At 51.2% G+C, this 21,518-nt stretch overlaps 6 protein-coding genes across 6 annotated transcripts; 4 read left to right on the forward strand and 2 right to left on the reverse strand.

Annotated features, from left to right (window-relative positions):
• Positions 1-875: 875 nt before the first annotated feature.
• Positions 876-1,702, forward strand: T069G_05903 (uncharacterized protein; the record flags this gene model as incomplete). The annotated part of the gene is made up of 3 exons (XM_056173113.1): positions 876-1,183; positions 1,328-1,480; positions 1,618-1,702. The coding sequence occupies 3 exons, from the start codon at positions 876-878 to the stop codon at positions 1,700-1,702; spliced, it is 546 nt and encodes a 181-aa protein (XP_056029971.1).
• Positions 1,703-2,884: 1,182 nt separating this feature from the next.
• On the reverse strand, positions 2,885-3,460 carry T069G_05904 (uncharacterized protein; the record flags this gene model as incomplete). The annotated part of the gene is made up of 1 exon (XM_056173114.1): positions 2,885-3,460. The coding sequence occupies one exon, from the start codon at positions 3,458-3,460 to the stop codon at positions 2,885-2,887; it is 576 nt and encodes a 191-aa protein (XP_056029972.1).
• Positions 3,461-4,079: 619 nt separating this feature from the next.
• Positions 4,080-4,670, forward strand: T069G_05905 (uncharacterized protein; the record flags this gene model as incomplete). Its single annotated transcript, XM_056173115.1, has 1 exon — positions 4,080-4,670. The coding sequence occupies one exon, from the start codon at positions 4,080-4,082 to the stop codon at positions 4,668-4,670; it is 591 nt and encodes a 196-aa protein (XP_056029973.1).
• An 87-nt stretch (positions 4,671-4,757) lies between these two features.
• Positions 4,758-5,867, reverse strand: T069G_05906 (uncharacterized protein; the record flags this gene model as incomplete). The annotated part of the gene is made up of 3 exons (XM_056173116.1): positions 4,758-5,072; positions 5,137-5,797; positions 5,860-5,867. 3 exons carry the CDS (start codon positions 5,865-5,867, stop codon positions 4,758-4,760), a joined length of 984 nt encoding a protein of 327 aa, XP_056029974.1.
• A 1,196-nt stretch (positions 5,868-7,063) lies between these two features.
• On the forward strand, positions 7,064-9,629 carry T069G_05907 (ATPase family associated with various cellular activities (AAA) domain-containing protein; the record flags this gene model as incomplete). The annotated part of the gene is made up of 3 exons (XM_056173117.1): positions 7,064-7,314; positions 7,368-9,237; positions 9,297-9,629. The coding sequence occupies 3 exons, from the start codon at positions 7,064-7,066 to the stop codon at positions 9,627-9,629; spliced, it is 2,454 nt and encodes an 817-aa protein (XP_056029975.1).
• Positions 9,630-15,260: 5,631 nt separating this feature from the next.
• On the forward strand, positions 15,261-20,758 carry T069G_05908 (rasGEF domain-containing protein; the record flags this gene model as incomplete). The annotated part of the gene is made up of 3 exons (XM_056173118.1): positions 15,261-15,682; positions 15,742-19,434; positions 19,486-20,758. The coding sequence occupies 3 exons, from the start codon at positions 15,261-15,263 to the stop codon at positions 20,756-20,758; spliced, it is 5,388 nt and encodes a 1,795-aa protein (XP_056029976.1).
• Positions 20,759-21,518: the final 760 nt, after the last annotated feature.

A 21,518-nucleotide genomic window follows, 5' to 3' on the forward strand; every position in this document is an offset into this window, starting at 1 on the left:
TGTATGTACGTTTTCCCACTTATACACACCGCGTCTAATCTAACAATGGGAATCGGCTCCACTGATCGGGGCCTTTGCAACTTTGCCTCCCCCCCGGCATATGCGGGTAGGGGTCGACGTTCTCTGGTGTGTTTTGTGAAGGAATTCAAAGCCGTTTTCTGTCCAGTCTAAGCTGGCTCTCATTGCACCACCGCACCTCATGTTTTCATTGCCTCATCCAACTGGTGTTTGGGCTCTATTCCCACCCCTGCCCATTCCCTCACCTTGCTTTCTCAATTCTTTGTTCTGGTTGGTTCAGTGCTCAATGATATCCCGGATGGTGAAAGCTCGGCCGGCTCTACAGAGGCTTCTGGTCCACAACGTTCACAACCACGCCTCCTCCTCCCCTTGCTAGTACTCTCTCGGCTCACACTATGCAAGTCTCCACGAAAGTGTCTCGTCCATGCTGCTCCCTGGTGATAGCGCCATCACTTCATGTTTGTCTGCCTACTCACCACAGGCGGGGTCGAGGATAGCCGGCCCCGGCGAATGAAGACATGGCCTCTTATCCCTTTGACTAGGTCAATGACGACCGGGGAGGGTCCTGAAAAAGTATAAAAGGGGCCATTGTGTTTGAGTTGAGACGAATTCTTCTTCTTCCTTTCGTATCACTCTTCTCCAGCAAGACTCAACTACCTCTCCAAGTTTACAATTGGCCTTTGTTCCAAAACCAAACACATCTTCTTCAACTCCAATCCACCAAGACTTATACTCAATCTGCTACCTGTGGCAACCGGCAACTCTTAGTCACTTGTCTGATACATCATCACACACACTACCCACTACCTTTCGATAAACTCTAGCCCATCCATCTCTCCAATTGGCCATTATTCATCATGTCTGGCTCATTCCAAACTGCTGCCTACTCCATGCCCATGGCTGTTCCCTCCAAAGGCAGCCAATACCCCACCTACAGTCAATACTCCAGCTCCCCACCAGAATGCGATGACACTATGAGCTCCGCCTCTGGTGTTCCCTCTGGATATTCCGCCACCTCTGCTGGTTACATTGGTAGCTCTAGCGGCGACTACGAAAGCACCGGCTCCGCTAGCGGCGTCGACTTCCAGGAGTACATGCAGGAGCGCTTCTCTAACTCGTTCGACCCCATCCCTCTGGATCGGAGCATGGCAGTTCAAGCACAGACGTGAGTAATCTCCTTCCACGTGGTCGAAAGCACAGGCGTTTCGAGTGGAGAGCAGACGCTCTTTACGACGAGATGTCTCTCTCTATCTTACTCGAGAACCAGTTTATTATCAGAATTGGGCTAAAATATTCGTCTCTATACTAGTTCTGGTAAACTCAATGCCAAGCACCGTGAACTCCTGGAGCTGCAGAAGCAGGCCCAGGCTCGCCTTGCGAGAACCCGTGAACGGTTCTCCGAGGGCATGCGAGATGCGAGAGAGGTCCGCAACGACCTGGAGTGGACTCAGAAGAAAGTTTCGTAAGTGTCACCCCCTTAGCAAGTTTAACCTTTTCCGCGGTCAAGGTGGCGGAGCAAGGCGCAATTGAGAGCAGAAACAATAGCGCTTCTTTATAATATGTAAGAATTGCAGCTAATTGAGGCCGCCAAACTTGCAGATCTCTCAACGCAAAGGCTGCTCGAAAGCACCCCAAGGAGCATGCCAAGGCTCGCCAGCGCTTTCCCTCCCCAGAATACAACTAAACCGGGGAGAAAGATCCATTCCTTTCATTGGTTTCTTTTGTGTGTTTTTCATTACCGGCGTTTTCACAAAAAGCGATTTTCTTATATCTTTGCACCAACGGCTATATTCACGAACAAAAGTTGAGCCTTTTTTGCGACCACATTTTGCATCACTCTAGGCGATTTCAACTGGGGAGGAAAGCGTTCCATTCACTAGCATGAACCGACGTTGAATTTGGCGCGAACCGCGCGGCAATCTTGCAGGGTTGGATGCCAGATCTCTTGCTGCTTTACCAGCCCTACGAACCGGGCGGTTCTACCCGCCACAGGCCCCGTTTTGGCGCTGTGACGGTGTGGGGGTGAGAAACGAGAAACTTACGACAATAATAATGACTTATGATTGGATAGATGGTGGCAATCGGGGAGCAGGGCCGGAACGTCCACTCCTCTTTCGAAGCTTGCAGGAAGACCGGGGGGCTCCAATGACCATCTCGCGCAAACCACGAGGGGCTGCAGGGTCCTCAGCGCCCACGACGGCCCTCTTCCCCACCAGGGGTGTGCGACGAGCTGGACCGAGCGAGCGAGCAGGTACTCCGTAGAGACAGAGAGATGTGATGGATGTGAAAGCGCTTTTCCTATTGGGGATGAAATATTGCTGCATTGGGTATCGGCGGGAATCAGAGGCAAGGAGGTACTACTTTATTTGGCGTTGTTGGCGTTGCTGTGGGCACCCTGGAGTCTAATTCAAGATGATGAGGATGTTTTGTAAGCTCTGTAGCAATAAAAGTATCCGTTTCCAGTCTTGGACGTGATGAAGAGTTCCTCTTAAGCTTGGCTTCCGCGGTGTGAATGGTCCCATTTCCCGTACGCGCCGTCCCGTACCCATTGATGTTTGAGGTTGCCTCAGCGTAGGTGTTGAAGCCATCACAGACCCCATGCCAGAGGGCCTGTCGTCATCCCACACTGAAAGGATGAGTGTTGAAAGTTTCTTTGTGTCGGTTGGAAGCGTCACGTGATATGATATTCATCACCGCGAATATCCGGGAACAGCTCAAAAAAGCTAAATTGCAGTATCCTTGTCTGCTCAAATGCGCCGTAATGCTGATCTGATTGAGCCGATGCTGTGTTTGTAGGATTTCCCAAAAATTCCAGTTTTTGAGATTAAACGGTAGCGGTAAAGCAACACTTGAAAGAATGGCCCTTTCAACTTGAAGCACTTGCTTGATGGCCCCGAGGGATCCATGTGCCCAAGGATTGTAAGCCTCTTGATTCCTCCAGTCTTCTCCAGGGATTCTCGTTTGACGAGGGGTCATAGTATCCCTCCCACTCGACGGTGCGCCGTGAGCCATCTTGGGCTGCTCCATGGCTGTCCTGGTGACCTTTGAAGGAGGAGCCCATGAAGCCAATCCCTGGCGGTGGGCGATCTGGCAATCCTGGAGGGCGCACTAACGCCGGGGTTGATGATTCACCTGGCCTTTCAGGGATCCCAGTCGCATCTGACGCAACTCCGTCGCCGCCAACCTCGTCCTCGTCTTCATCCAGGTCAATCTCGTCAGCATTGGCGGCGGCCTGGTCAGGCTTCCTGGTGGGAAGGCCGAGCGGCGTGGAGTTGGACCCGGTGGCAGATGGCCTGGCGGCGCGCTGAGCAGTCGCGGAGTCGGACCCGACGATGGCGTCGGCATGGGGGTTATACTTGCGTTTCTGAGGTCGGTTCTGGGAGCCGAAGGAGGAGAAGCCCATGGCTTGGGCCATGTCGTCGTCGTCGAGCGGCGCATCCATTGAGTGTGTGTGGCCTTTGCGATGTTGAAGTGAAGCAGGGAGATGGATGGATGGAGCCTGGAGGACAAGGCTGTTAGAGATTTCCAGGATTGTGGAGGGAAGCTGATTGTGAGACTTTTCAAATGCAATGATGAGTGAAAATGCTCACGATGCAGAAGTTGGTTCTCGATTACGATCTTGGGTCACGCGTTCTGTGGATGAGTTTAAGCCTCCAATAGAGGTGGGCTTCAAAGCGGGGCTGTGCATAGCCATCGCTGGTATGGCTACCCTGGAGCTTATCAGTAGGTAGGGAGGGAAAACGTCATATTGCTTCGTGCTGCATCAGTAAATGATATCAGATATTCATTTGAGGTCTATAAATACATTGGTATGACTACTATTCAATTGCGGTGAAGACTGAATAAACGGGCCAGTTGGTCTTGGGCTCGCATTGGTGTCTTAGACAATACAATCTCAGTCATAACACTTCTTGTTTCATCTTACATGAACATATACCGATACCACTGAGACATCAATCTCTTAAAATAACATTTACAACGGCTCCTTAAGATCCCCTTTAGCTTAATTTCCTACTCACAACTCACGCACATTCCCTTCAATCAGCAAATCACCAGCCTCAATGGCAGAACCAAGCCCCACGATAGCTCTCAAGCTCCCCTCCAAATACTCACCAGCGACGTCTGACAACACAGCCCCTACCGTCGACTGGCTCTCGCGAACATGGTCCGTCACGCACTCAACCCTCTCCATGTGGCGCGCGGCGCGTAACGTCCGCATCAGCTACAAGCCTCTCCCGCCCAAGGCCGACGGCCGCCTGCGCATCGACGATCTCGTCGAGTACGAGCCCAACGACAAGGCCGGCGTGCTCAAGTCCGTCGCCGGCGTCGACACCCAGAGCCTCGGCGGCGGCTGGGACTGGCGCGGCAAGGGCTGGCTTTTCTTCGTGGGCAGCCATTGGGAGCTGCTTGGCTGGGGGGAGGAGACGCTGGCGGATGGCAGGACGGAGAGGTGGGCGGTGACGTGGTTTGCGCCGACGTTGTTTACGAAGGAGGGCTTGGATATCTACAGCGATCAGAGAGAAGGGCTGAGCGAGGCTACGTATGGCAAGATTGACCGGGCGCTGAGGGGCCTGGATGCGAAGGTGTTGGTGGACATGGTTGCGCAGGATATGAAGCCCGTTGATATTAAGCTTCCGTGGACGGAGAAATGATACCCAATGTTGTTTTGGAATTTGCTTAATTGGTTTCAACAGCTAGAGCAATTTACACGCTCGTCATAATTCGTTAATTTCTGGGTATTATAATACAAAGTTCATTATCCACTTCTCATCTTTCATCGCGCCGGTGCCGGTGTCGCCTCCTGTCCGGGGAGCGTGAGCGCGAGTCTCCATGCCGCCTTCGCCGCTCCTCTTCCTTGTGCCGTCTCCTCTCACGGTGATCATCGTGACGCTCACGTCTCTCCGAGTCCCGATCTTTATGCCGCCCTCTACTTGAATCACGCCTTCTGGAATCTGAATTATTTCTTCCTTCTCGCCCTTCTCTCCCTCTATGTCGGTGCCCATGTCTGTCGCGATGTTCTTCTTTACGCAGTTGTCTGAGTTCCTCGTCTCTCTCTGCCTGTATCCGCATGCGCTCCTTCTTCAGATCGCGAATTTGCGACGCGCCTTTCTTCATCACAGCTAATGGATCATTGGAATTGATTCGCTGAGTATCGCGAGTCTTGCGATCGGGGTCGTTATTGCCCCAGACGTCTTTGGACGAAGCGTCTGGAGCGACTCCTTCGCGCTGTGAATACCAGGGCTTGCTGATGCCATCTCTACCAGCCGCGTTGGAAAATCGCATAGTGTACTGATCTTCATACTCCTTTTCCTTCTTTTTCTTTTCGGCTTCCGCCTCTTCGTTCCTCTCTGCATGCGCCCTGGCTCGTTCGTCGCCAAAGAGATCAATGTGTCCAGCGCTATCGACAATTGGAGCCGAGCTCGCTGGCTTACGACTGGATTCGACAACTGAGTATGTTGCGTTGTTCCTCTCTTGCGCCAAACGCAGCTCGAACTCGGTGTCGTCCTCCCCTGGCCGCTTCCTCTTGCGGCCCTGACCAGGGAATCTTGATCGCGCGCTACCGGGAGCGCCCTGTGTCTTTTCTGGTTCGGCGTCTCGTTCATCTTCTATCGGGGGAGGCGATTCGCCGCGTAGGATTGCCAGTCGCCTCTGAGCATCGACTTCTTGCATGCGCCGCTCTTCTTCTTCCTCCGCAGCCTTGGCGGCCGCTTCGTCTCTCCGAACGCGGGCGATATTGTCGGCATTGTAGACATTCCACGACTTTTTTCCCAGCAAGTGGCTGAAATTAAATTGATGTCAGTGATATGCACTGAATGTTGGAGCTATGATTAGATGACTTACAGCGGCATGGTGAAATCTGTAAATGGCCTCCAGAATTGTTTCGTCTCAAGTTTCAATGACGGAGCTGGCTGTACAATAGCTGTCACACTCGGTTACACCCACAGGGGTTCTGATAAGAGATAAAGCTCCATTTGGAAAGGCGTAGCAGTCAAAAGGGTGGGACAGCACTACGTAGCGGTACGTCAACCACGGCCGTTTTAACAGGGAGAAGCCACCTATTCAGCGTTCCAGATTGGCTACTGATCTGGTAACTCTGGTATTTAGGTGTCGGGGCCCGCGTCCGCCTTAATGAGATGATGGACGAGCTCTAGGTCGAACACTTTTATCTCTGCTGATTTTCCGCTTTGTTTCAAGTACTAGGGTAGTATTGCGTATGATGTCACTGCTATGTTCATTGGGTATGACTCCTGAGCGCTAAAAAGCCAACATGACCATTTCCCTTTGTAACAAGGTATAATATATGAAAGGTTTGTGAGGGGAGTGGTTATCTAGCACCACAAGTTTGCTATCTAGCATCCCGTGTCTCTAATGAAAAACGACACGCAGCGAAAATACCATATTCTAGATGGATATAGCTGTAGTAGCAAGTACTAGAAACAAGTAGCAGATGCTAGAAACAAGTAGCAGATGCTAGAAACAAGTAGCAGATGCTAGAAACAAGTAGCAGATGCTAGAAACAAGTAGCAGATGCTAGAAACAAGTAGCAGATGCTAGAATACTAGAAGAAAGTCGCGATAGTAGAGGAGAGTAGCGATAGTTACAGGCTGCTGAAAAGCTAGCTGTCCTGTAATCCTTTATTTGGTCATATGATACCATCACCATCGCCACTTTCTTAACCATGGCCACTGAGTTCTAGAAAGCCAAATGAAAGGCCAACATGACCACTTTTCTTATAACAACCTGTCCTCTTATACATATAGTACTGTAATGAAGGAATTTGAAAGTCTCCGTCGTTTGTTGGTGCGGCTTATTATAGAGGCAGCAGTAATTGATGCTAAGCCTGATCAGGCAATATTACGACGCTCCACTCTGGCAACTTGCATTCACAGGTTCGCGGGGCGTCACTCCTGCCTCCAAGAAGCTGCTGTTTCATCACTTCCTTCCTCCCTCCTCTCCTTCCGACTCCCGCAACACTACTTGAATTACCCCCCTCGCTCTCTATCTACACAATTCACAACACACTATCCTTCAACCACCTTCAACCATGTCTAGAGCTCCTCCTGGCGGCGCATCGTACAGGCCTTATGGGGGTGGACCGCAGGCGCCATATGGCGGCTCTCAAGGATATCCTCAAGGAGGATACTCTCAAGGATCCTATCAAGGATCCTATCAACCACCTACACAGCCATCGCGACATACTGAGAAGGGGCCATCTGGAGGCGGGCGGGTGGTGTCACTGCAAGTCGAGAAAGTTACAGACAAGTCCCAGCAAGCGAGACTGATCTATGGAAACGTGTAAGCACTCTTCTTCTCCATGCTCGATGTGTCTTCTATCTAATACGGCCTAGGTGTGCTGTTTCTCCTGAGGATTTTCCTCCTAAACTCGATAAAACAGACTACTATATTCTCCTCCGTGCCGGCCAGCCACCTGGCGAGTTCGTCGTCACAGCGAGACCTATTCAAGGATATCCACGAGGCTGTATCAGTCTGTCCGACCCCCAACGAACATGGTGTCGTGTTGCTTTGAGAGATACCTTCACCGGAGAGGTGTTCGATCCTTTTGCGTCTGGCAGCAAGGCATATTTGGGCTCCTTGGATGTCGAGGTTGGGTTCGCTTCACCGACTAAAAGAATAGACGGCCCATACGACGAAGATCATCTGTCTAAGCTCTTCATCGATACTTTTCAGAACCAGGTCCTCGCTCCCGGGCAGAGGATCCTCATGGACGTTCAAAACATACCGCTTATGATTGTGGTCAAGACTGTTGGCCTGGTTGATCTGTCTATGGCAGATGAGGGGGACAAGCACCAGATGCAGAGGGAGGCTCACGCCAGGGGTATTCTTACCAACCAAACTCGTGTTATCTTCCATCGTGATGCCAAAGGAGGTTTCAATCTCAAACCATCGGCTTCGAAGCCGAACCCAAATTCAATCCTTGCCCCGAATTTCAAATTTGAAGACATGGGAATTGGCGGATTGGGTGGCGAAATTTCGACTATTTTCCGCCGTGCATTCGCATCTCGTGTGTTCCCTCCCCAAATGGTCGCCAATATGGGCATTGAGCACGTCAGAGGAATGCTTCTCTTCGGCCCCCCAGGAACAGGAAAAACCTTGATTGCGAGAAAGATTGGCCAGACCCTCAATGCCAGGCCGCCAAAGGTAATCAATGGCCCCGAAGTGCTGAACAAATATGTCGGCCAGTCTGAAGAGAACATCCGCAAGCTCTTTGCCGATGCTGAGAAGGAATACAAAGAAAAGGGTGATGAGAGTGGCCTTCACATTATCATCTTTGACGAATTGGATGCTGTCTGTAAGCAGCGTGGATCTGGAACAGGCGGAGGTACTGGCGTCGGCGACAGCATTGTCAACCAGCTTCTATCCAAGTTGGACGGTGTCGATCAGCTCAACAACATTCTCCTCATTGGAATGACCAACAGGAAAGATTTGATTGACGAGGCTCTCTTGAGACCTGGTCGTCTCGAAGTGCACGTCGAGATCCCTCTGCCAAATGAGGCAGGCCGACTCGAAATCCTAAAGATCCACACCGCAAAAGCGAGAGAAAACAACAGAGTGGACCCCGATGTCGACCTTGAAGAGCTAGCAGGCCTCACAAAGAACTTTTCAGGTGCCGAAATCAATGGTCTTGTCAAATCAGCGGCTTCGTGTGCTCTGTCACGGCACACTGAACTGGGAACGATGGCTGTCATTCGAGCAGACTCCCCGCCCCCGATGATTACTCGCGCAGACTTTCTGAACGCTCTGAATGAAGTTCAACCTGCCTTTGGAGTGTCCGAATCCAAACTCATAGAGGCTACTGACTTGGGCATAATTCGATATGCTGATCGTGTTGACACCTCTATCCGCAAGGTCATGGGTATCGCAAACATGGTTAAGTCAGATCCTCAAGTGTTTCTTTCCTCCGTCCTGTTTCATGGCTCAAAAGGTTCTGGGAAAACAGCCCTGGCAGCGCACATTGCTATGGAATCTGGATTCCCATTTATTAAACTAGTGACTCCATCTGACCTGGCGGGTTACCGGGATGAATTTGGAAAGCGAGACTACATCCACAAGGCATTTACAGATGCCTACAAGTCAACTGCCAGCATCATAATCTTGGACGACATTGAGCGATTGATTGGCTGGAATCCAATCGGCCCACGGTTTTCCAACGCTATATTGGATCTTCTGACGGTGTTGATTGCCGCAAGGCCTCCAAAGGTAAATATGATATGATATGATTGTGCTCTTTTATATTATGCATGGCTAATGATTCCTAGGGACACCGCCTTCTCGTCTTCGTTACAACGTCACAGTATTGGACGTTGAAAGATCTGGATGCTTTACGGGATTTTGGTACAATGATAGAGGTTCCAGCCGTCTCGGATTTGTATGAACTGCAAGGAGTGTTGAGAGAATCCCCTGCTTTAGATGATACTAGCGCGGAACAAACGATCAATATGCTCAAGAATCGCACAGGAATGGAATCGATACCGGTGGGGGTGGGCATTAAGTCGATCTTAAATCGCACTTTCGAAGCTCGAAACCAAGGCTCCGGCAATTTGGTTGAGACGCTGGTAGAACTCCTAGCTGCAGAGATAGAACGCAAATAGCTTAGCCGTCGATACAGTGTGAAATTCTATAGACTTGATATACTATGAACTGCTTGATCTATCACCATCTACTTGATCTGCCATCATCTAGCTGATCTACTATCATCTACTTGATCTACCATCATCTACTTGATCTACTCCCATCTATGTGGGACCGTCGGTAATCATAAACGTAGGAAATTCTCTTGGTTTCATGAATCTATCCTTTTCTGGCAGTATTGTAAGGTCGTCGAGCCCACAGAGCTTATGGGGATAGTTTCATCGTTTGTTCGCAGCCATTTTGGCTATGTTTGACGACGAGAACTGCTAGATCAGACACTTAACATTTGTTTGAGAATCACATGCTGTTGCATGTGATGGCAAGTAGCAAGCTGAGACTGGCGTAGTTGTTTGAACCGCAATTGTTTATTATTCGCAGTCACCGAAGATGAAGTCTTCCTTCTTGTCCATCCTTCTTCCCAGATGGTCTCGAGCGATCATTACTGAGTCATACGATCACCACAGCGTCATTGAACCATCAATACGAAACGGGTGATGCGCACCTAAAGAGAAGTAGAGCTTGCTGACAACAACACGCAGATGAGGACCATAGATACAGCTCCATATCTCAGGCCAGGCGGTGAAGGCTTGCCAAAATATTGACCATGACCACCTCGTGTACTTTGATAGTTGTCGAACTGGTTAAATCTACGGCGGAGCTTTCATTGTGTAACAGACTTTACCTAAGCAAGGCAGACGAGGTATTCCCGGGTTCAGCTGCTACAACGGATAATATGTTCCTGCCCTCGTCTGGAAATTTTACATGTATTGAACAAACCTAGTACTCGTATATTGCAGACTGGAGGCCAACGGAAGGAATATGTGGTAAAACTACGAGAATCTGTACCATGTAATCTTCCCTTATACCATTGAATACTTGTACCTCTAGAGAATTGGGTAACGTATTTAGGATCCTGGATATATGTAGTCACTCCCTAAATCCAAATCGTCAGGCTAGAATTTACAAATAATACAAGGAAACCTTTAATTTGGACGATTTGGACATTTCCTCTCCCCCATTTTGTTGGCCATTTCGCCTAACGTTGTCGTCAAGGACTGGGAAAGACTCGAACAAAGGGGGAGGCATCTGGGTGTCTAATGGCTATTCGTGGGAGCATTGTGTATGTATGTACATATATCGTTGGCAACGATAATTTGCGAGCAATATCGGAGGGTGGAACACCCCGGAATAGCTGCACGATAGAAGCAGCTCTTTACGAAGCTGGCTCTTTAGAGTGTTATAGGGTCGGTGTAATTGATTCATCCGATACAGTATGTATGCTTAGGGCACGTTTCTGTAGGAGTAGCCATATACTATGTAGCTGTGCCTACCTAACTGATACATGTACGGTACTCTATCTTCCGGGCTAATTTGTTTTCTGATATGCCTGTATTGGGTAAAAAAATCACCTGTCACTCTTGGAAACGAGACGACAAGACAAGGTGCTGAAACACGGCATCATTTGGTCTGTACAGTAGTACCTGTAGATACAAGAAGCAACGAGGCGCGGGAGGGCCAAGCCGAAGCGTCTGGAAACGTGGTGGCGCGGGCATGGGGAGATGGTTGGGATCATTGGAGGAACCGTGCAGTTGGGAACCGGGGGGCATTTGGCCATGGCTATGGTTTGCCGATATGAGGGTGGGCACAGAATCTGATTACCGGGAGATGGGCTTCCCGCTAGTTGCTCTGGGAAGCGTGGGCGGCAATGCTAGCTAGCTCGTGCCGTCGTGGGATGGCGTGAGAGAGGGAGAGAGAGAGAGTCATGAACGTTTTGTTGGTGTCTTTTCTTTCTGTAGCATTGGAGAGTGGTCGTGATGATGATGGGCCAAGACACGGGCTGCATACGGCCATGTGACGATGGTGGTGAGACATTTGGCGATGGAGGAGCATTGACTGCTGCCGCAATACGGAGGACTGGGCAAGGATGCTTCATGCGGCAAATTAGACCCCGAGTGTCTGGGTCTGGCTGCACATGAAGTCGGGGTCACGGGAGGTGAGCTCGCCGGCTGGTGTTCCCGTCGTTTGTTGGCGTTGTTGGGTTGATGTGACCTGTCACAATCTCTCAACTCCGCAACGGAATGGGCTCCGTGGTGGTATGAACACTACCACTCTTGCACTCGTACAGTACGAGTATTACCATGTGCCGTGGAGCAAGTGTTTAAGTTAGCTTTTGCTTTGGTCTGTCGGAGAAAAGAACATTAGCTTTCTCCATCAGTGCGCTTGTGACTAGATTTACCTTTTGCTCAGGCTATCTGTAGTCGGAATACTTCAAGTCTCGTACGGCAGTGGGCGACTCGACAAAGTCTAGAGAGAATATGAAGCTAGTCGGGTCCTCAGGATCCGGTCCCTTCCCTCCCCCTCCCAGAAAGAAGAAGAAGAAGCGAATTTCCCATCGTTTCGGATTCCGCATGGCTGCCTTGCAGGGGGCGGCTGAAACCCGGCATCCAGTTTCTCGGTGCCGGGGATCTTTTACTTTTTCTGGCACTATTTGTCTAGCTGCTGTTGAAGAGACAAAATAAGTAAGAAAAGCGCCTCTGTATTTCGGTTGATACGAGCTGGTGATCGGCTGTCGGTAGTTTGGCGGCAGGGTTGCGAGGTTGTGAGGTTGCAGCAGAGCGATTGATGCTGGTCGAAGCGGCATTTTGGGGTGCTCATTGGCTGACCGGGTTCCAGAGAAGAGAGAATTTGAGATTTGATGAGCTAGGCGGGTCCGGGAACGGTGGCCGGGGATCCACCGGCTTGTGGTGTTTTCAAGTTTCTCGCTGGTTTGGCAGCGAGAATCAATGCAAATATGTACTACGAGTATGGTGAGGTGGTATCGTGCTGTAGTTGGAATGACGAGTAACAAACAAACTAACTACATGTCAATGCGGTAGATGAGGTACTGAGGTGAGACATCTGAAAGAGGCAGGACTCGCACATATTACAGAGCTATGCTGTAAGCAGACTCGGTCGGGCTGGTGGAAATTAAAGCCAGAGGCCAGCTGGTGCTGTAGATGTAGATGTAGAGCAAGTATTAACCCGTGCATCCATACGAGAACCTTCAATGCAGGCCTCATAGGGAGCACGGATGCATAGATGTCCTGTTCTCTCTGGCTCTGTATTTGGCCCGTTCTCGGTGTCGATGGAGCAGCCCGTCGCATAGCCCTAACTGTAGAAGCCAGTTGAGCTTCAAATACCCGTACAAATAGTCTTGATCGATGTTGCTGATCGTCATTGTTGTATCGTGTGTAGTAACAGTAGTGTAAAGTATAATATTGATCCAAGCACAAATAGAGGCAAGCTACCAGGCAAAGAGAGTTCAATCTGCTTACGTCTTGCAGTCTTAGAAAAGCAATTGATGGATCTTTACACCCTCCCATTCCTCGTCTCTTCCCCTCTATTAAACGAGCAGAAAACCCCTCAATGCGAGCTGTGATTTTTGCACTCGTCATTGATCTGAGTACTCATACTGCTCTACTGTACACAGGCTGCAAGTATCGCCATTTTGGTCGGCTTGGGCGCACTTGGTATGTACATAATGCCTGTCGCTTGGTGCAAGTTAGCGTCACGCTTCTCAGCATTTAATCTTAGCAGGGCCTAGCAGGGGCCTAACTGAAGCCCGCGGAAGGCGGTCCGCACACAAACTAGGGCGAGCCAACCAGCTGGATTCGAGGCTTGAGAGGTAGAGGTACCTTCGCATTGTGTGAGGCGTCTGCGTAATATAAAGTATTCTTCTGTACCGAGCTTGCTGATGCTGGCGCTACTGTAGAAGGTTCAGGTTGTCGATGGTGCTGCCACTTTTGCGGTGTTAGCCGATGGCTGTTTTGGCCCGCCCTGCGACATGGTGGCTGTTGAGCGCTATTAGAGACTGGAGGCTCCAAGTCGGGTCAAGTATTACAAAACGCTTCATCAATGGAAAATTGCGATAAACTCTAAGGACAACAGGATTTGAAGAATATTTCGTATCCATGGGCGGTGACGTATGTATGTGCATATGCACTTCACATGTCAGAACTGGAAGATCAATGCTGCAAACAGCAGCCGTTGTGCGGAGAGACGCAACTTACAAGGCTCCTATCCGCTGCCAATGTCGGAAACAGCCCTTGGCAGCGCCGATCTTGGAGACACGAAACTTCTTGGTTGACGTGCATTGACGTCGAGAGAGCACATGCACAGGTACATACGCAGGTACGGCACTTGTGCATACAGCATGACCATTACGAATACACGTATTGATGTGGACGTACTCGTAGGTATTAGTTGATATTGATGGATCAAATATGATGAGTATCGCAGTCCGTCCCGGGTTCCTGGACCCGTATTGGCCTCCCCCTTGCTGTGGCGTTCTCTTCCCTTTCTCCCCGGGCTGCATCAGTGAAGCTTCAATGCATTGATGCCATACATACGAGTAGGTACTCCGTACGTACAGAGTAATCGCCAGGCACACTCGTACATGCGACCTGTAACATGTAGGTACTCCTGCAAATGCTACCGTGAGGCGGCATCTCATCCTCGCATCGCTTCACATTTCAAGGGGGTGCATGGCAAGCCCCCGCTCTTTTTCTTCACGCCGCCAGGGGCTACGACCGCTGGAATGCCAGCGCCAGCCACTAAATGCCCTATGGGCCAGGGTCGGCTACTCCCCTGAGGGGGGCGCGTCCTTACAGGCACAGGCCCAGATACCCACTAAGATTTGATGGCGCGCTGCCAGCTGCCAGCCCTCGACGATTTGATCCGTTCTGGTTTGATTTGACTCCCCTCGGCCTCCCGTCAAATTCTCTCCCCCAGAAGCCGGCCCTCACGAGGCACGGCCAGCCCCAGGGCAAACCATCTGTCTGTGCCATCCCAGACCAGAAGCAGTCCAGACACAGATACAAGACACAGACACAGACAGGCGCCGGCTTGATCGCATCCCTGCTAGTTCTTTCTCTCCTCTGCCGCTGCCGCTGCCGCTGCCATGCCTGTCCGCGACTGTCTTGCGCTGTGCCGTAGCTTCGCAAAGTTTTGACACTTCTCACCTCAACTTGCCCATCGAATTGCCGCGCGAGACGCCTCGATACCGCCGCTGCTACTACTACCAGCAAGAACCTCACCTACGATACAGTACAATACGATACGACACGACACGACACGCTCCTCGATCCGATCCGACACGATACCGTACAGTGCAGTACAAGCGATTCTCTCGATTCGATACCAGTCACTGAACGCAGAGTGGTACGGGCTCGGCGGCTGTCCACTTCTTGAACCATTCTCTGTTGTGTGCCTGCATGGCGTCAGTTGGTAAGTATAGCATGCCTCGCTCGTTCGCTCTGTCCACCAGCATCTGCATTTGCTTGTCTCGGTCTACTCGGCCTCAGCCTTGTCGCGCATCTGTTTCCATAACAAACCGCACACTTTACTCCTATTCCGCCAACCCATGCCGGGGCAGAGGCCTGTCGTTGCCGTGCTGTCAACCATCGCGACACCTTGGCTTCCGGCTGTTTCTCTCTCTCGAAATCTGCCTCCTTTCTAGAGTACAGCCGCTGACGCTCTTCTTTTCAATGGCCCTCCAGAAGCGCTATCATTGAGCAACGCGAGCTCCGTCCCATCATAACATTGGATGGGCCATGGATGCTGCCGAGCCTCCTCTTGTGGCGGCGCGGCCATCCCACGCATTGAGATCGAAGCCTTCGATGAAACGGCGAAAAGCACCATCACTTAAAACCATACAAACCGCAGCTCAAGGCGCTGGAGCAGCAAAAGATGACGCCATTGGGCGGATACAACCCTCCGGGGACCTTGTGGATGTAAAGGAAAGATCACCACCAAAGACGCTGGGCAAGGTGACCCGCAAAGTGTCGGCTACTGGCCGGCCAATTGTGCCCTTGACTGGGCAGAAATCTATCAGCAGAAGCAGAACACTCTCGATAGGGAAGCGAGATGAAGAACGTGACCGGTGGGATGTAGCGCCAGATGGCGCCTCGGCTGGCCGCGAAGGGCGTCAGTTTACCGTTGCCAATGTTGGGAATAATGGCAAACTATTTCTGAGGTACGCATGCGGGCTCGTTTCAACACGTCAAAAACTTCCATTTGCTAATATTTCCCCAGACCCTCTGTCCGCCGTGGAAACAAGAGATATCCCCAACCCAATTTCACGTTCCCCATAACGCCGCCTGGGACTGCCGGCTTGGAGGGTGCATATCCAGAGAATAGTGACGAACCCCCCAGCTTAACAGCGGACCATCATGAGAATCAATTTACGCCTACACCGAGAACATCCATCATCTCTCCCGCCTACGCTCCAGATCTCAGCAATCTTACGTCGCAGCACCGCAGGGCTGTGTCGGACGGTACGATTCGTGACTTCAATTCGCCTACTGGTACGGATACGGATGGATATAGGATTGTCATCACAAAGCCAACCCACGGAGATGATCATCGACCCAAGACGACCGAACATCTGGAAGACTTGGATGTTGACGGTGTACCGATGCTCAACATCAACATTCCATCCTGGAAGTTAGGGACACCACGGTTCTCTACCAGAGGCACTCCGATGCTGAGAGGCTCTTCCTACGCTCCCACCGACGATTTCCGTTCCAACAGCCGCGCATCCATGTATCATTCTTCAGAGAGAAGTCTCGGTGCCCCGCTGAGTGGCTTGAGATCCAGACGTCCTAGTCATCTTGTCCCTCCAAAACTCCGCTTCCCTCGAACCTCTCATGCATCCTCGCAAGCATCAACCCGACCGCCGCGCGTCGTGCCCTCTACATATGCGTCTACACACCTCATTATTGAGCCCGACATGTTTGACGAACTCACCTTCAAGCCCACTTGCGACGATAAATTGATAGTACGCTACTCGCCCAGTGGATCCGTAACTGCGGCGACCCCTTCCCGACTGGTTGCTGAGATTACCTCTCCAAGCTTCTTAGACTACGAGCTGATCTCGGATTTCTTCTTGACTTTCAGAGCTTTTCTCGAGCCGGACATCCTGCTGCGAATGCTCATGGCGAGGCTTCGGTGGGCTCTGGAACGAACCGACGAGATTGGTATGATTGTCCGCGTTCGAACTTTTGTCGCTATGCGACACTGGATCCTCAACTACTTTGTCGATGACTTTGTCCTGGACTACGATCTTCGTGTCATCTTCTGCATTCTGCTCAACGATCTTTTCGACGAACTGTCTCAGGATGCGAGGGAGCGTAGAGTTCAACTCAAGATATTGACAGAACTCAAAAAATGTTGGCGGCGGATCTGTGCCCACTACTGGGATGGCCCTGATTTCGACGATTCTCTGGGGCCTGGAGCCCCGGTTGCACCAGGGGGCATTGCTGGATATCGGGATCCCAACCTGGACCCTACCTTTTGGGAAAGGGAGGGAGTAGATCCCCCCCAGTGGCATGCCGTGTCTGGCATACCCGACGGTTTAAGTGACGCTCCCAACTCGAGCGCTGAAGACATCCCCACGACGGCCCGTTTCGGAGACTTCACTGTATCGGATCATCGCCCAGGAACCCCCGAACATCAGATCATCACCACTACTATGGTGAGCAACGGACCCGCTTCGCCGCTCAGCATCGCTAGCATGGACATTGTGTCTTGTTCATTTCCCACCAAGAACGTGAGATCACTGAATCCCAACTCCAGCCAGCCGCTGGCAGCTCACCCTGTTTACTCGACGTCTCCCATCTTGCCGCCGGGAGCTATAGCAACAACTCCCAAGGCGCTTTCTGGCAAACGTGTTCGACCGGCTCAAAGCCATGGACGTAACAACAGTGCCACCGACTCCATAAGGGCCCCTGGCTCGGATCGTTCCTCGTCGCAAGACGTTGATTTACATATGATATTGCAGTCCGCAGGAAATCTCGTTCGAGGCAACATTCTCCCACCAGGTCAGCCGTTTGTCGACATTGAGACTGGTACCCCCACTGGCGACAATAGGCAGACTACTATCTTTCAGCCCGTATCTCGCAATGCTCCCAAAGACCGGATCTTTGGTGTCGCCATGTCTGGTTCTGGAATGAAGAAGTTCTTGGGCGGTGTTCGACGCGCCTTGAACAACCGAGGGCAGTGGTCGTCTGGATCACACACAAGTTTGCCTGCCGTCGCCTCCTTGAGTGCTCACACCATCAGTATCGACCAGCTACCTGGGACAGCCATCATCACGCAAGGCGGCTATGCCCAGACAACCAGTCGTCCCCAGGTGAGGATTGACGTGCTTGGGGCCGAAGTGGCTGAAGACTTCAAGAGGGCCATCCGGGAAGAAGAGGAGGCCGCCGAAGCAGAACGCTTGGGTATCCCGAGACCTGCTCCAACCCCTGCTTCAACTAGGCGCCGACGGCACATGGAGTATTCAGTTGCGCATATGGAGTCAAGCACCGGCGATTATTTGCCTCAGGACCGGAGGTCACGACCTATGAGTGACATGGGCCTCACTACCGGAAGCCAATCCATCGTCATTGTTGATGATACTGTCCCTTTCGATATACCAGGCATACGTGACAGACTTCCTGCTGCCACTTTCAACCCCTCCGCTGGTGGATTATCGGTGGGCTCCTTTTTAACAGCTGGCGGCGATCCGACGCCCCCTACAACGCCCCCCGCGCAGCTCATGGCAGGGACACCACGGAGATCGTCGTATCTTCTCGACCAACTCGTCTCTCTGCCCTCCGCCTCCCAGGGGGAGTCCTTGCCCCCGTTCGTCCCAGATATGGCAACATTGGGTCATACCTATAGCCAAGGGCAGTCAGATGATGCGAGCCGAGTCTCCTTTTCGACAATGCGTCGCAGCATTCAGCGCCGGCCCCCCCTCAGCCGGGGAACGCTGCGGGTACATAGGAGAAACCAGTCTACGAATACTCAGCAATCAAGCTACTCCTTTCGGCGCCATGCTTCGTTTGGCAGCCACCTCGAGCGACATTCTACAGCTCGGAGCTTTGATGCTACGACAGATTCTTCCCTGTTGGACAGAGAATACGAAGTTCCCGCCGTTGAGCCGCCTCGCATGCTTCGACGGCGTCCTGGTGGCTATTTGAGAGCTGCAGTCAACAACGCGGGCGGCTTGAATAATCAGCCCACAGTTCGGAAATCACATTCCGTTGGCTCCTTGACAAATTACACTGATTCTGTCCGGAGCTCCTATCTCCTTGGTACTCATGCCGAGCAGGACGATGACGATCGCAGCTTCTCTGGTGCGGGAGACCACCCTCGTGAGAGACAAGAGATATTTTCCGTTGGTCAGTTGACCGAGAAGCCTGCCAAGCGACACTTGTCTTTGTTTAGTACACATTCATCCAAGCCCATTATGCGTCCATCATTTGAAATAGAGGCCCGGAAACTGGCACAGATACCCGATGAGGACGACGGCGGAATTGAGTCTGCCTTGCTGAAGCTAGAGGGCAGATATCAGCCAAAACCAAAATCCTTTGAGCAGCTCAGACAAACAGCCATGATAGACGCAAATGAATTTGGCGGACAAGCAGCCACAGCTAATTCTTATACCAGCGAGACCCAAAGCCAGGAGAGTGAAGCGGGTGAAATGGATGACGAATACCATTCTTGGGATAAAGGAAAGCAGCCACTGGATACTGCGCATAACCGGGATACCTTGATTGCCCCTAGCAGGATAGCCACGCTTGAAACGCGCTCGTTCTTGACCGCTGATTCTGACGAGTCATACTGTTCTATACCTTTGCTTGAAAGGGGTCTGACTGATGATGGTCAAAGCAACAGAGGGACATCCCAGTGGACCAATCGATCAGTTCTTCGTGGTTCATCTGATGAGGATGATGCTACAACGTCAGATCTTGTAGCTACGAGAAGTCACCATGCCTCCCACCAAGCCTCCAGCTCTCATCTCTCCTATGATTTTGTCCAAAAGACGGAGAGTATTGAGAGGGTCAAGACCCGGAAGACGGCTTCTCTTCCAGTGGCAGAAGATCAGACGTTCTTGGAAGATGCTAGTGTCGGCGGTTCAGATCTCTCTTCTGAGCTCTCCCCCTCTGAGGATGAGGGCTCGAACAATTCCCGCGAGAGAGCAGGCGTATTTTCTATATCATCACAACCGCATCCATTCGGAGATCCTATTGCGACGCCTCGGTCAAATTCTTCCTCTGCTCCTATGACACTTGCCCAAGCATTGGCGATGAGTCCGGTGATGATGAGCCCGGTGCTGACGAACACGGAGAGAACCCTGGATCTAGATCAAATATGGACCCGCACACCTCTCCCCCTCTCGCCAGAAATATTTCAAGATGGTCCCAACACAGCTGAGCATGTGCCTCCTCGCACTTCTGAAGCTCTTCCCCCACTGCCTCAACCGGAGACTCCGAATACGCTCAAGTATTCAATCCACCTGCCATTTATCCTGGCATTTGAATCTGATATCTTGGCTCAGCAGTTCACCCTCATAGAGAAGGATGCTCTCAACGACATAGACTGGAGAGAGCTAATTGAGATGAACTGGAGAAATGCCACCAGCAACGATTCCCGCTCATGGGTTGACTTTTTGAGAAACACCAATGCCCACGGAGTCGAAGTTGTTGTTGCACGATTCAATATCATGGTCAAGTGGGCCATTTCCGAGATTGTGCTAACCCAGCACATTGAAGAGCGGGCTCGATGCATCATTAAGCTCATTCACATTGCGGCGCATTGCCGGCGGTATCGCAATTTCGCCACCTTGGCGCAGCTTACCATCGCATTATCCAGTGCTGAAGTCGCCCGTCTGTCAAAGACGTGGGATTTGGTTCCAGCTCGTGACCTGAATACCCTCGGCGAACTCGAGGCCCTCGTTACCCCCTCGCGCAACTTTTACAGCCTTCGAGCTGAAATGGAGGTCGGTTCAGACGGGGGCTGCATTCCATTCGTCGGCATTTACACGCATGATCTTCTCTTCAACGCGCAACGTCCCTCAGAGATTGCCAGCTCGCCAACTACTCCGCCGCTCATCAATTTTGAACGGTGCCGTATTGGCGCGGCCGTAGTCAAGACGCTGTTGAGGCTGCTGGAAGCTAGCACGCGGTACACTTTCCAACCAATCGAAGGTATCACGGAACGATGTCTCTGGATGGGTGCACTAAACGACGATGAGATTCGACGACATTCTGAGGCTCTGGAGTAGGCTTCTTTCCCCTTCCGCTCGTCATTCACCTTCTCTCTTCTCCTTTCCTACTTGGTGTCATGGATGTTTACCATACCGCAAGCAGACAACACTCAGCTGCATCTCCATATCTCTCCACACACACACACACACATTACTTTACCATGCTTCTCACGCGTCCCTTTTGTCTTTTTTATTTGCATGGGTATAGGAGTCACACTACGTCCGACTTGACTAGAACTTCATAATTTCCTTAACCCTGTGACTTGGCTCAGTTGCAGCGGGCGCGCAACTTGGGGCAACGCATTATTTTTTGCGCGGCATACTACTCTTTGCTACCTTTGTCCATCTGTCTATCCTTGTTTGTTTCCCTCTGTTCGTGTCTATTTCAGGGGCATCTGCCAAGACGATACATATAACGAATGAACTTGAAAAGCAGAAAATGAGAAGAGAGAAGGAGAAAAAACAACAACCAACAGCTGGCCACTGCTGGCACCACCACGACCATTACTGCTTCTATTCAAATACTGTTACTGCACTCCTAGGCGAGATTTCTTTTCCTCTGTTGATCAGGTTGTCATTTTTTCTCCCCTTGACTCTTCACTTCAGTTTTTATTTGTTTCGGATGGCTTTTTCTCTTTCCTTTTTTTTTCTCTTTTTTTTTTCCGGGCGTGGGAGTATAAAGAAGGATATAACAAATAGGGGGCTTTAGATACCAATACTGGGGGCATTGTGGATAAATTTGGGTGATAGCGTATAGGACACACATATATACAGCCTT

The sequence above is a fragment of the Trichoderma breve genome, chromosome 3 (genome assembly GCF_028502605.1).
Source record: "Trichoderma breve strain T069 chromosome 3, whole genome shotgun sequence".
NCBI lineage: Eukaryota > Fungi > Ascomycota > Sordariomycetes > Hypocreales > Hypocreaceae > Trichoderma > Trichoderma breve.